Source organism: Panthera uncia (genome assembly GCF_023721935.1).
Source record: "Panthera uncia isolate 11264 chromosome A1 unlocalized genomic scaffold, Puncia_PCG_1.0 HiC_scaffold_17, whole genome shotgun sequence".
NCBI classification, from domain to species: Eukaryota; Metazoa; Chordata; class Mammalia; order Carnivora; family Felidae; genus Panthera; species Panthera uncia.
This window is the reverse complement of record NW_026057577.1, coordinates 56,873,796-56,892,327: the sequence shown is the minus strand read 5'-3', so window position 1 is coordinate 56,892,327 and position 18,532 is coordinate 56,873,796. Positions and strand designations below refer to the sequence as shown.

At 37.4% G+C, this 18,532-nt stretch overlaps 1 protein-coding gene across 4 annotated transcripts in view; it reads left to right on the top strand.

Moving 5' to 3' along the window:
- WDR41 (WD repeat domain 41) overlaps nt 1-18,532 on the top strand; it is a 188,861-nt gene that overhangs the window by 15,071 nt on the left and 155,258 nt on the right. For 2 of the 4 annotated variants that reach the window (XM_049649692.1, XM_049649691.1), the window contains exon 3: nt 1,157-1,266. In XM_049649692.1, the coding sequence (XP_049505649.1) occupies nt 1,157-1,266 (110 nt within the window). Of the gene's footprint in view, nt 1-1,152; nt 1,267-18,532 lie in introns of all 4 variants that reach the window. The other 2 variants (XM_049649694.1, XM_049649693.1) reach the window with 1 other exon arrangement.

Genomic DNA, 18,532 nt, shown 5'->3' with positions numbered 1-18,532 from the left:
AGGAAACACTCAGTAACTTTTGGTTGGATTGACTGGACTCAAGGTACTAGTTTTTGTGTAAAGTTAGCAAGGCAACTGGACAACTACTTAGAAGCTAGTATGTGGCAGTGTCACCATATTTATTCAGTTGCCAAGGCAATGCCAGGTGTTTATGACCCCATGAGAGAATGAAAAGAATGGGTAGTCTAGTGGCTGTTCAGGTCAGTGCATGGACATAGGCCAGGAAGTATCTCTGCTCATGCCTCTTTTTATGTATGGATGAAGGCAGATAGTTCAAGTCCAAGGGAAACTAGTGAAGCTTGTGAAGTATTTTAGGAGCCTTCAGCTTTCCTCTCTCCGCTGACATTTTTAGAGTCGGGAGCTTCACCTTCACATCCTTTCCCCATTCACAGTAGGAAATTAGTTGGTACTATTTACACTTTGAAAAGATTTAAAGCAATATGCTAATTCATCCATTTTAAACCCTTTGATTTTAGTGTAGAAAGAATGTCTTTATCTTAATCAATTAACAATTAAGCATTAGGAGGCAGGTAAGAATGGTGTTGGAGATAGAATGATTTGCACAGGGGCATTCTTCAGTTTAAAGAAATGATACCACACCTGAAACTGGCCCCCCAGATAAAATCCACTTCAGTTATTTATGGATGCTCCAGAATTTGGAGAAAAAGGAGTAAAGAAAAATACTCTTCATGTGGAGGGTGGAGCATAGGTGGGTTTTATTATTCTTTAAATGGTATATATATTCTTTTGTTCATTGGACATATTTCACAATAAGAGAAAAACAATAAAAGTATCAGTTGTAGTTTCCTCCCCTCCACAGTTCCTGTCTTCAAACATCAGCTTTTCTAGAGTAACCAAGATTTTACAGATTTCCTTAGAGATTGATCGCCTCAAAACTTCTGAGGACACAAGTGGCAACTTCTGTATTGTTGCCTTCTCCTAGGTGACACCCTGGGCTCCAAAGTCACTTGGGCCATTTATGGCTTTAAAGTAGTCCTCTCCAGCCATTGCTCCCATACAAACCTCATCTCTTTCTTCCCTATGTTTTTTATTCCTCTGCTGTGAAATCCCCAGAGTCCATTTTTACTATGTAATATCCTGATTTGAAGCTTCCTTCTGCCTTCCCTATGGTAATCCTGTTGTTTCCTCTAGACAGGCAGTCCTCATCCTCCTGGCCCCAAATTTCTGCTGCTTCAGGGACATCTGGAACTGGGGTCAGGGCTTGGGAGAAGTAACAGCTGGACATGCTGCCCATGCATCTCTCAGGTAAATGGGGTGAGGGAGAGAGGGAAAATGGAGGCTTCATTGGGTATAATATAGGAAAGTCTGACCTGGAACATAGGGATAGGTTGAGACAACGAAATCTAAGTTTTGGGAGAATCACCCATGGGACTTTATCTCTTAACTTGTGTGTGTATTGATGATTAGTTCAACTATTTCCTGGCCTGAATGCATGGCACCTGACACTTATTAGATGGTAAGAAATATTTGTTGAATAAATGATACTGAGGTGGTAGTAAGGTAAAAATACAATATTTTACTTTAGGTATTGGAAAAGTGAAAGAGAAGTCAAGTAATTTGCAGTGTAAAAGTGAAAAAAAATTCTATTGATGTGAACTTCATATCTGATCATCATGAACAACGAAGCAAATATATGTCACATCAAATACTTTCAAATGATATTTGAGTTTTCTTTGGTAACAGTAGTAAATACCATGAGATACTAGGTAGGTTGTATCAAGGTAGGAAGGAAAGTCACTGGTTATCTAATATTATTGCTGGTCAAATCATTCACACAACTTACAGACCTTGTGGTCATATAGCATCAGCTTAGACATCTTCAAGATATAGGAAACTCACCACCTGATGAGGAATCTCATTTCTTCAAATACATTCTTTTTTTTAATTTTAAAGTTTATTTATTTTTTTTGAGATAGAGTGCAAGTAGGAGGAGGGGCAGAGAGAGAGGGAGAGAGAGAATCCCAAGCAGGCTCCTCAGTGCAGAGCCCAGTGTGGGGCTTGAATCCATGAACTGTGAGATCATGCCTTGAGTTGAAACCAAGAGTCAGAAGCTTAACCAACTGAGCCACTCAGGCACCCCTCTTCTAATACATTCTTATATTACACTGAAGCCATCGCTCCTCTGTCTTAGCCTTGATGTCCTACAAAACAAGTCTACCTCCTTTATTATTACCTTGACATATCTTCCCATGTATAAAGACAGCTTTCTTATTTTTCTTCCTTTCCTAAAATCTATGAAAAGATAAGAGGCTATGATCAGAGATGCTAGAGTTTCCCAAGTTATCAAAAAAACATGTTTAATCATCTTTATTAAATAGAAGACAGATTTTAAGTTGCATGGGGTGGGGTGTCTTTATTTTTCCTAACCCACACAGATAAAACAGATTATTTTTTTAAATCAATATGTCTCAGTCTCTAGGGATGGGGTTTAAGAATCTCATTTTGAAGTTTGAGAACCACTGTTCCAGTCACTGAAGCTGTCCAGGTGAATTAAGTGTAATTGATGCTAATCTCAGGAATGGGTCTCACCTAGAAAACAGTGTTGAGCGTTTGTTTGTTTGTTTTTGTTTTAGTTTAATTTAATTTTTTCTTTTTAAAATTTTATTTAAATTCTAGTTAGTTAACATACAGTACAATATTGGTTTTAGGAGTAGAATTCAGTGATTCATCACTTGTATACAGCACCCAGTGCTTATCATAACAAGTGTCTTCCTTAGTACCTATCACTCAACTAGCCCATCCCCCACCCACCTCCCTCCATCAACCCTCAGTTTGTTGTCTGTCTTTAAGGGTAATGTTGAGCCTTTCTGACCTCTCAGCTAACAGCCTTGGAATGGCCTCAAGTCTTTTACTGACTAAATGTTAACATTGACACCTATTAACTCTCATTTACAAACTTTCTTTCCCTCTTTCTCTTAGTCATAGATTTCTCAATTTTATTTGTTTATTAATGTTTATTTATTTTTGAAAGGGAGAGAGAGAGGGTGCATGAGCAAGTGGGGGAGGGGCAGAGAGAGAGGGAGACAGAGAATCCAGGTTCTGTGCTGAGAGCAGAGAACCCGAGGCAGGTCTCGAACCCATGAACCATGAGATCATGACATGGGCTGAAGTTGGATGCTTAACTGACTGAGCCACCCAGGCATTCCAGATTTCTCAGTTTTAGTTAGACCTTCCCCCGACAGTGCACAGGTTGAGTTCTTTTCAGTCTCCTTATCCTTAGCCCTCTAGGTTGCTGCCAATGTAGGATAGTTACCTATTCCCCAAATTCAAGTTTTCTGAGATTATTTCTATGCTTAGACCTTTATATTTCATTGCTCTTCAACCTTAATTTATTTTCTAAAGCTTTATGTATATGAATGAAATCCACTTATAATTCCTTCCTCCATCTGATTATTTTTCTTTGGTTTATGATACCTTCTAATCCTCATGCATGTGCCTGTTTAATTTTTTGTGACCAAAAAAATAGATGGTATTTTGTATTCTTTCTCTGTGTATTTTCCATATTGGGGTATGTTTTCATATATGTAGTTTTAATGTCTATAGGATTATCTTAGAGCCTTTTGCGATACTAGTGTTACCTGTTTGTTGTAAATACTATTAAATATAAATACATATTTATTCATTCAAAATATATTTGAATCTGATTCCATAACCCCATCACTCAGTTAAATACTAAGATTTGATGTATGAATGTGTGTGTTTGTAGATGAGAGCAAGAGAGAGACATAGAGACACAGAGAATGAAACCTGTGTGAAAACACAAGAAAGTTACTTATAGCTACGTCCTGCAATATGGTAACCACTAGCCACATGTGCCTGTTTAAGTTAAATAAAATTAAAAGTTCAGTTCCTCAGTCACAATAGCCACATTTTAAGTGCTCAAAACCCACATGTGATTAGTGGCTACTGTGTTGAGTGTCATTACAGAAAGTTTTATTAGACAGTGCTAACTTACAGCATTCTAGGCTAGGGTGGTAGAGAATCAGATTGCTCTGCTCCTTGCTGAATTCCATGGGACTTCTGTGCTACAGTACAGAGTGAATTGAACAATATAAGCTGACAGTGAGTACTCCCCAAAGGCCTTTGAAGAAGTGCATGTACGTAAGAACTTACCTAGCCATGGGATTTCAGTCTAGATTTCAAAGTAAACTTTTTAAAAATGAGGTTAAGGGGAACTGAGCAAGGTGATTTTAATTACCAAAGGTACAGAATGGGTGAGATGTATAGTTCAGGTCTACTATTTCTGTACTTGCTATATATCCCTAGTTGAATCCATATTTCAGTGATTTTCTCTGTCAATGGTAACCAAAGAATGCTTTTTATATAAGATTTTTAATTTGATCTGTATGTGCATTTGGGGCTGTTCCTTGACTATTTAGAGTGGGTATATGACAGCTGTGGTGAGGAGTAAAAGAGAAGAGTATTGTGATTTGAGATAGACGCATGTCTGTGCACACACACACATACACACAGTTATGTCATAGCTGTTTCCGGAAAACAACTGTCTTACCACTTAGAGCTTGTCTGGTTCCTGATTTGAAATTAGGCATACTTTCTCCGCAGGACATCCTCAGTTCCCAGCAGATCTGAAAAATGGTTATATATCAAAACCCTGTGGACCTGGTCAAATGTGCTGTTACATTAATTATAATGCAGAATGTGGTTGTGGATTCTGTATGCAGATTTGCATAGAAAGCCTGCAGATGTGCACAAAGGAAAAGCTGTTGAAAAGGCTTGAATACATTGCACTGGTGCCAGGCATATTTATCACAGGCTAGTTACTGAGAATGCTGTTGGATTTATTTAATGACTTAGTGTCAAGTATATCATGAAAGAGATTCAGCTCAGCTAGTAGGGGAAAAATATGTGTGTATTTAGTTCCTCCTGCCGCTTCACCTCGTCCAAAGCCCCCAGACAGAGTGGGCTTATAAAATTTTTTGAAGTTTAAGATGGTGACTTAAATGTAATCATTGAGTGTTTCTTTGGGGACTTAAAATAATTCCAAAATTGAAACTTACTTAAAAATGATCACCTTGTATCTTTGTTGCCGGTAATATTGGAAAGTCACAAACTTCATCATAGATTCGGTTTGTAGGATTGATTATGAGAGGGTATTATTGTAGCCATTAATTTTTTTTAATGATAAAAAATTGCAAACATATGCAAATATAGAAAAAATAGTACAATGAACTCATGTATAAAGCAGCCATATCTAATAATTTTAAGATTTCTGTTTCATTTTCTTTATTCATTATTTTTTTCATCTTTTTTCTCTGAGTCTGTTAAAGTGAATCTCAGACATTGTACATATTTCTATATGTACCTTTAAAAATATGAATAAATATTCTATTCATACCCTCCAACAATTAATTTTTTTGGTATAATCTAATCCATAATCAAATTTCTTTGACTATTTCAAAATATCTTTTTAGAGTTACTTAGAATCTTGTTCAAAAAAGTTTTGCACATTAGATTTGTCTCTTTTGGCTTTTAAAGAACAATTCAGTAATATTTAGTGAACTTAAAAGAGTTGGTCATAGTCCAGTTTTTTTTTCATTATAGTCGGTTTTTTGTGGTGTGTTTTAAAATTTTTTTTAATGTTTATTTATTTTTGAAAGAGAGGGGCAGAGCATGAGTAGGGGAGGGGCAGAGAGGTAGGTAGACATAGAATCTGAACCAGGCTCTAGGCTCTGAGCTGTCAGCCCAGACCCTGATGCAGGGCTCAAACTCACAAACTGTGAGACCATGACCTAAGCCAAAGCTGGACACTTAGTCAACTGAGTGACCCAGGTGCTCCTGTTTTTTTTTTTTTTTTAATGTTTATTTTTGAGAGAGAGGGCATGAATGGGGGAGGGACAGAGAGGGGGACAGAGGATCTGAAGTGAGCTTTGCGCAGACAGCATGAGCCTCATGTGGGGCTCAAACTCATGAACTGTGAGATTGTGACCTGAGCTGAAGTTGGGTGCTCAACTGATTGAGCCACCCAGGTGCCCCATCATAATCCAGTTTTATTTATTTATTTATTGATTGATTGATTGATTGTCATAATCCAGTTCAAGCTTTTCAACACTCCCCCCAAATTTCTTCAAACACATTTACAGTCAATCCTTGCTTCTGCCTCCAGCCCCTAGAAACCACTGATCTACTTTTTTGTATAAATTTTCCTTTTCTGAATATTTCATATCTTAAGTCTTAAAATCTGTAGTAGTGTCCTCCTCCCTTCTTTTCTCCCCCTTCCATTCACTTAACTGGTCTGTAGAAACCCCTGCATTCTAGATTTGTTTGCTTGCTTCTTTCTAGAGTCATGTTATTTGTTCCTTTACTCCTCTTATCCTTCCATATTTCTTGTAAATAGAATTTAGCTCCAGAGCAGCATTATCCAGTAAAACTTGTGCAGTGATGGAAATGTGTATCTGCACTGTTGTTCTGTACCTGTGCTGTCTAATGGCTACATGTGGCTTTTGAGTACTTGTGATCGAGAAACTGAATTTTTAATTTTACTTTTTAAATTTAAATAGCTACATGTGGCTACTGGCTATCATATTAGTGCACTGTAGAGGCTTTTAATCAGATTTAGGTCCAACATTTTTGGGCATGAATATTTCATAGGTTGTGCTGTATGCTTCATATTTGATCATATCAGGAAGCACACAGTGTTTGCTTGTCTTCATTTCAGTGATGCAGTGATCAACCAGGGGGTTCAAGTTGTTACAGCCCGATCTCCATTGTACAGTTTCCTATCACCACTTTAGCTAATGGTTTCATACATTTATGAATATTGTGTGAAGCATTTGCTTCACTAGGGCTTGCAAAATTATGATTTTCTCATTCTGTCATTCCTTCCATGTTGATTAGGTAGAATTCTTTAGTAAATAACTTTATTTCATCACCTAGAGCTATTTGATTATCCTAAAATACATTTTGTATGTGAAAGGCAGGAAAAATGTTTAATTTTTCCATTTTAACTGCAAATCTTCAGAATAAGTAATGTGTGCCCTAGTTATTTCCAGTAGTGTTTAATGAAGAGCTTTTTAAAGAAGTTTATTTGTTTGAGAGTGAGAGAGTATGTACACGAGTGTGTGCACAAGCGAGAGCAGAGAAAGAGGGACAGAGAATCCCAAGCAGGCTCCATGCTGTCAGCGCAGAGCCTGATGTGGGGTTTAGTCTCAGGAACCAAACTGCAGTATCATGACCTGCGCCAAAATCAAGAGTCAGACGCTTAATTGGCTGAGCCACCTAGGCTCCAGGAAGAGATTTTTTTTTTTTAAGGTGTCATTTTACACTTGAGGTTTATATATTTGGTGTATTTTACTCAGTTGTATTTAGATATTTTTTGATGCTCTAAATATTCTATCTTTGGCCACTTGGAGCTCTTTGTGTTGGCTCATATGTCCTTTTATGTTTTAAATTTTTAAAAATGTTTTTATTTATTTTTGAGAGAGAGAGAGAGAGAGAGCGCGAGCGCACAAGCAGGGGAGGGGCAGAGAGAGAGGGAGACACAGAATCCGAAGCAGGCTCCAGGCTCTGAGCTGTCAGCCCAGAACCCAACACCGGGCTTGAACCTACAAACTGCAAGATCATGACCTGAGCCGAAGTTGGATGCTTAACTGACTAAGGCACCCAGGCATCCTGCTCATGTGTCTTTTGATTAAAACCATGAAGAATACTAATCATTAGGGAAATGCAAATCAAAATCACCTCAGACCCATCAGGATGGCTACGATCAAAAACCAAAACAAAACAGAAAATAGCAAGTGTTGGCAAGGATGTGGAAAACTTGGAACCCTTGTGTGGTATTGGTGGGAAAGTAAATTGTTGCAATTGCTATGGAAGATGGAGGGTGTTTCCTCAAAAAATTAAAAATTAAAAATTACCATATGATCCAGCAGTTCCTCTTCTGAATATATACCCAATGGAATTGAAAGCAGGGACTTGAAGAGGTATTTGTATACCCATGTTTATGGTAGCATTAATTGCAGTAGCCAAAAGATGGATGAATGAATAAACAAAATGCTATATATACATACAACAAAATATTATTTGACTTTAAAAAAGAAGGAAATTCTGATACATGCTACAACTTGGGAGAACATTGAGGACATCATGCTAAGTGAAATAAGCCAGTTGCACAAGGACAAATAATGTGATTTCACTCATATGAGATGCCTAAAGTAGTCAATTTCATAGAGACAGAAAGTAGGCGCATAGTTGCTAGGGCTTTGGGGAGAATGGGAGTTATTGTTTAATGGGTATTGAGTTTTAGTTTTACAAGATAAAAAGAGTTCTGTGTGTGGATGGTAGTGATGATTGTACAACAATGTGAATATATGTAATACCACTGATTTATACAGTTAAAAATGGTTAAGATGGTAAATTTGTTATGTACATTTTACCACAATTTGCTTAAAAAGCAGTTTCTTGAAGTCTTCTACGGGCAAAAGCCTAATTGGGTATGCATTTAAGTGAAAATGGAAGGAGTGGAATTGGAGAATCTAGATATAGGCATTTTTTTGAAAAGTTAAAATATATACAAAATCAGCAAAAAGTGTATTTACTTGTTTATTTTTTACACCCAGTGTGGGGCTTGAACTCATGACCCCAAGAGCAAGAGTTGCATACTTCACGACTGAGCCACCCAGGTGCCCTTTTTCTTTGTTTTTTGTTTTTTTTGTGTTTGTGTTTTTTTTCTTTAGTAAGAACAAAAGTATTTAAAAACCCATTTATATGCTACTTAAAAACCAAGCATTGTTATTTTTGTGTATTTTCCTCACATGTGTGTATATTATTATTTTTTAAATCAACGTTATGTTTTATTTATTTATTTTGAGAGAGCACAAGTGTGCACGTGTGTGAGTGGGGGAGGGGCAGAGAGAGAGGGAGTCACTGTGCTGTCACTGCAGAGCCCGACATGGGACTTGATCTCAGGAATCAGGAGATCATGACCTGAGCCAAGATTAAGAGTTGGACACTTAACCTGCTGAATCAGCCAGGTGTTCTATGTGTGTATTATTAAAGAAATTTATATACTTAAAAAAATCCACTGGGAAAATCTGCCCCCCCCCACACCTCAGTATCCTGTAATACTTTAAACACATTTAAACCAAACTTATCTTGGAATGTCAGATCTAGAAGAGTCATATAGAACATCTGGTTTAATCTCATTTTTAAGAAAAGGACATGGAGCCAGGAGGTTGTGTTTGTTCAGTGTGAAGTGGCTAAATGGTGATAGAGCTTGCAGACCACCTGTCCTCTGTGAAGTCCTTATCACTGCACCATAGATGTTTCTAATATCCCTCTTGAAAACTGGTTCTACCTCTTGGTTTCCATATATTTGTCAGTGTCATAGTCATTGCTACAGTTACCAGGGACTATATGGGGGTAATAATCATTAATCCCTATTCTCCTCTTTTCTTCTGTTTCCTACCTAATAAATAAAGTCCTGTGGAAATTTTCTTTGAAGTATTTATCACACTCCTGTTTTCTCATTTTTAGTGATGCTGGAATCAGTGGGGTCAAGTGGTGACAGCCTCACTTTCATTATTTAGTTCACTATTAACTTTTTATAAAACAGTTTCATCCATTGATGAATATTGCTCTACTCCTAATTCAGAGCCTTATTTTTTCTTGCTTGCCTTTTTGTGCTTTTTTGTTTTCTCTCCATGTCTACTACTGCTTGGTTTTTCTCCTTATATAACTTTCTGATCCTCCTTCTGTCTTACTCAAAACCTTTTTTTTTAAGAAAAAACCTTTTATTGTTTTAATTTTATTTTTTATCTTTTAAAATTTACATCCAAATTAGCACATAGTGCAACAATGATTTCAGGAGTAGATTCCTTAGTGCCCCTTACCCATTTAGCCCATCCTCCCTCCCACAACCCCTCAGTAACCCTCAGTTTGTTCTCCATATTTATGAGTCTCTTCTGTTTTGTCCCCCTCCCTTTTTTTATATTATTTTTTTCCCTTCCCTTATGTTCATCTGTTTTGTCTCTTAAAGTCCTCATATGAGTGAAGTCATATGATGTTTGTCTTTCTCTGACTAATTTCACTTAGCGTAATACCCTCCAGTTCCATCCACGTAGTTGCAAATGGCAAGATTTCATTCTTTTTGATTGCCAAGTAATATTCCATTGTATATATATAGCACATCTTCTTAAGCCATTCATCCATCGATGGACATTAGGGCTCTTTCCATACTTTGGCTATTATTGATAGTGCTGTTATAATCATGGGGGTGCAGGTGTCCCTTCAAAATAGCACACCTATATCCCGTGGATAAATGCCTAGTAGTGCAATTGCTGGGTCGTAGGGGAGTTCTAGTTTTAGTTTTTTTGAGGAACCTCCATACTGTTTTCCAGAGTGGCTGCACCAGCTTGCATTTCCATCAAAACCGTTTTCATAGCCCAGCAGAAGTCTGTGGCCCATGAACTTATTTTTTGCAACCAGAAAAGTATTTTTTCTTTAATTTGAATGGTTTTAGACATGACATAGTTTCACCTCATCCTGCATGACTTTCTATTGTTTTCTTTTTATAATTAAAAAATTTTTTTTGGAGAGAGAGAGAGAATGAGAGAGCAAGAGAGCAGGGGAGGAGTAGAGAGAGAGAGAGAATCTAAAGCAGGCTCCATGCCTGGCACAGGCCTGATGCGGGGCTCAATGTCGTGACCATGAGATCATGACCTGAGCCAAAATCAAGAGTCAGATGTCAATGGACTGAGTCACCCAGGTGCCCCTCTGTTGGTTTTCTCTAGTTCACTTCTCAAGTACTACTCATTTGTACTTGCTACTTGTTCCTGTAGCCATTTTTAGTTTGCCAATCTTCCTGATATTTAGCATGGTCTTCAGCGCCCTGAATAATGGCTGCCCTCTGTATTTCCAACATTATTTCTTACTACTCCTCTACAGGAAACTTTAATCCATTTTCTTATGCTTTTGCTCCCTTTCTCCTCTCTTACCCTTATCCAAATGCTTTGAAAATGAACTCATCTCACACTGTGACCAGTTTCTAGCCTTGTGTGTGGAATTAATGGATGAGTGAGTTTTTCTGGCACTAGTTGGGCTCTTGAAATCTTTGTCTTCAGGGAGCTCAGACTGTGGTAGACTGTGGGAGACACTGGTATGTAACAAGCTAATTTTAATAGTAATTTTAAAAAGTCATTTGTGAAGAGTGATGAATTTTGCTTAGGAGGGCAAGAGTGGTAAATTTCGCCTGGGAAAGCCACATTTAACTTTCCCTGGCTTCTCCAAATCATTGACTTCTTTCTTTGTTCTCTGACCATACCATTCATTAACACGTATTTTTTAGTTTTCTACATCTATAAAACTAGATTACGATCTCCTTGAGAAAAGTGATCATATTTGAATTTTTTACTTCTGTATCCTCCCCTGCCCATAATAGGTACTCAGATTTTTGTTCAGAGTATATATCAGTGAAAGTTTTAATGACAAGAAACAGAGAACTATCTTGCTGTTTTAAGCAAAAAGGATGCATTGTGAAGATAATGGAGAATCACATGGGGCACCTCGGTGGCTCTGTCAGTTGAGCATCCAACTTGGGCTCAGATCATGATCTCACGGTTCGTGGGTGTGAGCCCTGTGTCCGGCTCCGTGCTGGCAGCTCAGAGGCTCAAACCTGCTTTGGACTCTGTGTCTCCAGCTCTCTCTGCCCCTCCCCTGCTCACTCTCTCTATCTCTCTCAAAAATAAACAAACATAAAAAAAAAAACTAAAAAAAAATAAAAAAAGATAATGGAGAATCACAGAAATGACAGGAAGCGAGAGGAGCAGGCTTGGAAAGTGAGCAGGAACCAAAAGGGCCCCAGAGTGTAGGCAGCTATAAAAGTCTGGCCAGCTAGTTGCTTTCATCTCTGGATACTTCCATCTTTACTGCGTTCCTCCCTAAATCAATCTTAATTCAAACTTTGACATTGGATTATTCTTCTTCTAAACTTTAGAGTTCTAAGCAGCTCTACCTTTCAGAGAGTAGAGAAAGGAGGGAATTGTCCCCTTTGGCCCCTCAGAACAAAGCGTGTCACAAGACTATACAAAATAGGTTCTCCCAAGTAGGAAAAGGATTTGATGCTGGAAAACTCCCACCCAACATGTTCCTAGTCCCAGAGAGGTGGTGAAAAGCCAACTGCAATTATCCATTGCTAATAAATGAAGAATGCATGTAATCTTTGCCTTGGGAAATTTGGAAAGAGAGTATGGTAGAGAAGTGAGTTATGGTGAGGATTTTTGGGCATGTGGGGTAGGAAGAAAGATGAGTGGTGAGGACTTTGAGGATAGACAATGGTAAGAAACAGTTAAGAGTATGTGCTAACACAGGGGAAAGAGAAAGTTTGGTAGGATGAGGTTCCCAAGGATAGTCTCCATCATTTTACTTAGGGCTGGTTCTAGTCAGTAGCTGTCTTTGGTGGGTCATCCACGAAGTGAAAGTTGGCTCATCCAGTTGGTGAGGCTAGATTTGAAATGTTTTTCAACACATAATATATCCAAATGCTTAAAAATTAAAACCTAAGAGGATCTAGTAAAAAGCCTTCCTCCCACCCAACCCTGCCCCCATATATCAAAATTCTCCTTCTTAACAGGTGGTCATTAGTTTCCCATATATGCTAGAGATTTTTAAAGTGCATTATAAACAAATGTAGATTATATATTTTCCTCCCTTTTATAAACAAATGGTAACATTTTGTTACACTGTTCTATACATTTGTGGTTTTTTTGGTGTTAAGTTGTGTAAGTTCTTTATGTATTTTGTTTTTTTTTTTTTATTTAAAAAAATTTTTTTTTTATTTTTTATTTATTTTTGGGACAGAGAGAGACAGAGCATGAACGGGGGAGGGGCAGAGAGAGAGGGAGACACAGAATCGGAAACAGGCTCCAGGCTCCGAGCCATCAGCCCAGAGCCTGATGCGGGGCTCCAACTCACGGACCGCGAGATCGTGACCTGGCTGAAGTCGGACGCTCAACCGACTGCGCCACCCAGGCGCCCCAGTTCTTTATGTATTTTGGATGCTAACCCTTTATCTGATATGTCATTTGCAGATATCTTCTCCCATTCATTAGGTTGTCTTCTGGTTTGGTTGATTTTTTTCCTTCACTGTTTAGACGCATTTTATTTTGATGTAATCTCAGTAGTTTATTTTTGCTTTTATTTCCATTGCTTCAGGAGATATATCCAGAAAAATGTTGCTATAACCTTATATTAGTGTTGTTGTTTCTTTTTAATTACCAAGTGCCAAAGTCCTTTTTTAATCCTTCACCTCTCCTCACATTATGGAACCCTGTGTTTTGGAAAATTTTCACTATCATATAGAATTTATTAAATAAATAATTTTCTCATTTGGAAAATCAGTCAAGGATATCTATCTATCTGTCTAGCTAGTGATGTATCTGACAGTAAGAGAGCTTCTGATTAGCAAGAGATAACCACTGTTAACTGCATAGAGTAGACATAATTCCTACTAAGAGCCAATAAATTTATGTTTTAGTTAACCTCATTAAGGGAACAGCTTTTACTCTTTTTAGAAATAGTAGTAATAGCTTGAGGTTGCTCATTACTGCATTTACACATCCCTAAATGTCTAGAGACTCTAGGTTTGAAATTACTATGCAGTTTCTTTTTCAGGAACACCTGATCTAAATATTAACCAAATGTTTTGAGAACCTGAACTTCTGGCTTGCTTAAAATCATAGTAATTCCAAAGCCTAAGGACAGGCTTTGGCATTTTGTTTCAGCCCTCATCAGCAGCTTTGGCATTGAACCATAATGGTCTGTACAAATCTAGTTGGACCTTTTGGAAAAGAAGAAAATTACATCAGACTGGACTCTTCCTATTGTTCATGCCAGGAAACTTAACCCAAACTTACTTAGGAAAAAGGGAATTTATTGACTAACATAATTCCAGAGACCAGTTTGGCTTTAGGCATTACTTGATGGGAGCTCAAGCATTGTTCACAAACCTAGTTCTTCTGTATCTCTCAGCTCTAACATTGCAATTTCAGGATGAACTCATTACATTCTCAGGCAGATTCTTCCCTGTGGTTCTCGGCTGGTTAAAGAAACTCCTGTCTGCATCTTTCAAGGTTTAAGTCCAGTGGGAAAGAGAGAGGCTCTTCTTTCCAGGATACCTAGCAAGAATTTGAGTCTCATTGGCTTTGACAGAAATATATGGTCATCTCACACAAGTGACTGTGCTTGGGAAATGATGCACTGATTGTTTAGGCCGAGGCCCGTAATTCTAGGTGTGAAGCTCCTTCTAAATGTACGGACTGAGAACTGGGGCCGGGCATTTTGCAGAGGCAAGTTGGAATAAAGTTATCAGAGGAAGGACGTACACACTAGCATTTATCCTGCATTTGTCATTTCCTGTTTGCTAGGCACTGTGCTAGATACTTCAACAAATGTGGTTTCATTAAATTTCATTCTTACAATGTCTCTGTGAGATAGTTATTTTTCTGTCTTCTTTATGGTTAAGAAGATTATCTCAGGTGAAGTCATTGCCCAGTTTTTTTATCAGTGGTAATTTCTAGAACCAGGATTCTAGGACAAGTCTTTCTGTATCAAATTGCAGTGCATTTCTCACCACTGTCTGTCTGGTGTTCAAAAAAATAACTGTAAGCAGTAGCTGCTGCATCACTGGAAAATGACAGTAGTCTCTCTGATTACTTTGAAGATTGAAACACTCATTTGGATGTGTTTGTAAAATGATGAATTGTATTATTTTTAGTTTTTCCTTGTGTAGACCCATGTGGGCTGCACTCATTCATCTAATAAATACTTGTTGAGTACCTGTTTTGAGTCAGATAGTGTTCTAGGAATTGAGGATAAAGTAGTGAACAAAACAAGTATCCTATCTCACGGAGCTTACGTTCTGGTGTATACAACGAGGTATATACTATGAGATTAGGTGATTTTGAGGCTTCCCTTTTAATTTAGATTACTGAAGGAGCTTCAACCCTCACACATTTTCTGGGTCAGGCAGATCCATGAAATTTCATTCATAGTTTGTATAGTATTGACTCATAAAACTGCTCATTGAGACCGAACTGATATGTGGGCCAGAAGCAAGATTGAAGAATGAAGTAACTACCTAAAATCAGTCAAGCTATAAAGAAAGCCAAATGACTTAAACATTCATTTATGTTCAAAATGTCTTTTCCTCATTTTTCTGGTTTATTTTTAGAAAGTGTTTGTTTCTCTTATTCCAACCACTGCCTTCCCTCCATACACGCAATATGTTAGATTGTTTAGAGCAGTGATTCTCAAAAGGTAGCCTTCAGATATCTGGGGTCCCCTTTAAGAGCTTTAGGAGATTAAAACCATTTTCATTATAAGACTAAGATGTGATTAACCTTTTTCACTGTGCTGACATTTGGTGTGATGGTACAAAAACAATGATGGATAAAACTGCTCATGTTTGGAGTGAATCAATACAATGACACCAAACTGTTCTAGTTGTCTGGGTATTCTTTAAAAAAAAAAAAAAAAAAAAAAATTTTCTTTAAATAATTTTTAAATTTTTTTTTTTTTTTTTTAATGTTTATTTACTTTTTGAAACAGAGCATGAGCAGGGGAGGGGCAGAGAGAGGGAGATACAGAACCCGAAGCAGGCTCCAGGCTCTGAGCTGTCAGCAAAGAGCCTGGGCTTGAACTCATGAATCATGAGATCATGACCTGTGCTGAAGTTGGATGCTTAACTGACTGAGCCATTCAGGCGCCCCTCACTTAACATTTTAGATGAACAGCTAAGAACATTTTGATCGGTAAAAAATTGATTTTATTAAATATTAGCTCTGTAAAAGATTTTTTTTTTAGGATCTGGGTGAGGAAATAGGAACCATGCATAAAGCACTTTTGCCTGCATATCAAAGTGTGGAGTGGTTCTTGAAAGAAAAGGACTTGGGTGATTGCATTGTGAGGTGACCTAGCTGCTTTTTTCATGAAATACTATTTTTACTTGAGAGAACAAATGACAAAGTAGCTATTCAGAGTTGAGTATGTGGCAGACATTTTCTCAAAGATGAACAGCGATCTTTCAAGAAAAACAAACTGATAGTGTTTATTGCCATTGATAAACATTCAGCCTCTCAAGTGAAAACTAGATAGTATTTGGAAAACTTCTATTAGCCACGGTGAACTTGATAGTGTCCCAATATTTAAAAACTTTTCTGATGAGATTTGTGGTTAATTGCTGAACATGATTTTTAAGTATTAGATAATGAATTGTGTCAGCATTGGAAAGATCTACATAATTCTGTAAAATAATATTTTTCAAATCACCAATGCATGATGGTACTAAATCATGCAAGTTAGATCTGAAGTGTAAGATTAACCAATATATTTTTAATATAAGAAAGTATGAAAATTTCATTGATATGGTTTCAGATTCCATATTGCAACTAAATTACAATCGTTTGATACATTTTGGTTTTTTATCCAAGAAGAATATCCCCAATTATCCAAAACATCTGTGAAAATAACCTCTTTTCCAACTACATACCTGTCTGGGGCTGGATTTTCTTTATATACTTTAGTCAAAATAACGTATCATGATAAATTGAAGGCGGGCTTATGTATGAGAATTCAGCTGTCTTCTGTTAATACCATCTTCTCATTAATTTTTTAAGGGGGGAGAATACATTTATTTTTAATAAGCTATGTTATAGTAACTGGTAATGGGTTTATTTTTATGTTAAAATAACTATTAATTTTTTTAGTTTTAGTTTCTAATAATACAACTACTGAAATAATCTATTAAAAAAACTCTTTGAGGTCCTCAGTAATTTTTATGAGACCAAGAAGATTTGAGAACTCAAATGTTGAGAACTGCTGCCTTAAAGGGCTGTTTTTTCCTTCTAAGGATCACAAGGTTGTATCTCAGTTCTCTGCTTTTTCTGCATAGTGAGCCTAACTGAAGAGTTCCCCACAGAAGTAAAATTTTATCAGAGAATCCAGTTAGGTGGTAGATTTTACAGACGTCTCTCTAATTACCAAAGTTTAATTTCTAATAATTGAATTATTAGAATACAAATTATTGGAGCTTTTTATTAAAATTAGGATTTCATTTCAGGATGAGGCTGAAGTCTGTCTGGATAGGGAGCAAAATGTAGGGCCACGAAATATCTCTGGTATGCACTCCAGCTGATGACCCTTGCCTCTAGAGCTCCTCATGTCTTTGCCATGTGAAGTTATCATTTTATCTTGAGCCCAGTTAGGCCCTTTCCTCAAGTCACTGGTGCCAGAATCAGTACCTTAAAGTAGGAGACTCCTTCATATTCCCTGGCAGGTAGCAGAAGAGTGGGCAACCATAGCTGAAAGATACATGGTCTCGGTTTAAACTGTGAATGCTCTTTCCCATTGAAATATGATACCATTTGTGGCTAGCTTCTATGACAAAGGTACATGTGGATGGAATAGGTATCTGTGGGCTTGTCTGGAAGGCTTAGGTGCCCTGAGTTCCAAATCAGATGTTTAGGATTTAACCTTTTCATTGTTGGAACTGCTTCTACTTTTTAAACTATTGTACATTTTGGGGCGCCTGGGTGGCTCAGTCGGTTAAGCATCCGACTTCGGCTCAGGTCACGATCTCGCAGTCCGGGAGTTCGAGCCCCACGTCGGGCTCTGTGCTGACCGCTCAGAGCCTGGAGCCTGTTTCAGATTCTGTGTCACCCTCTCTCTCTGACCCTCCCCCGTTCATGCTCTCTCTGTGTCTCAAAAAGAAATAAACGTTAAAAAAAAAAATTTAAACTATTGTACATTTTAAATCAGGATAAATAATATATTCATATAAGGACAGGTAGAATTAAAGATGGTCTTACAGTACCATGTGAAATGGAGTAATTTTGCTCTTTATAAGGCTGAATGATGGAATTTGAACCATATGCTATCAAATTAAGCCCACAGGCAATCTGTAAAAACACAACAGGGTTATTGATCAAGAAACGCCTGAATCCCCAAATTTTATAAAATGGCATCATATTTCTCTGGGCTGCTGGCATTCAAAGAAAAAAATAAACATTCCACAAAATTGTCTATTTTCTAGTTAAACTGATGTCCTGTAACTGTATCTGAAAAGCTAAGTTGTAATTTTGAGGACACCATGGATGAAAGAGAAAAAAAATTACTACCACTAGTAACAGATGTGAAATTACATTAGATAAATATAATCATTAGTTTCAGTCTCACCCTGGTTAATTTGTTTGTGGAAATGTGCAACCCATTATTCATTAGATAATTTTTCACACATTGATTAGAAAGCCATGTCGAATTGTGACCCTGCACATTTGGGTTTACCTATCTTGCAATGAAGTATACCGCTTACAATAGTGGAAATGGGGGACAAAATGTTTATCTCAAGCTGATTTTGTGCCAATAAATAAAGTAAATCAATAGCCAGTGAAGTGTGAACAACATTTCTCTGCTGTATAATATGGTTTTGGGGGCAATTTGACATGCTACAAGGGGAAACAAGGGTCTTGAACAGAAAGGTAATAAAAGCAAATCATGCTGG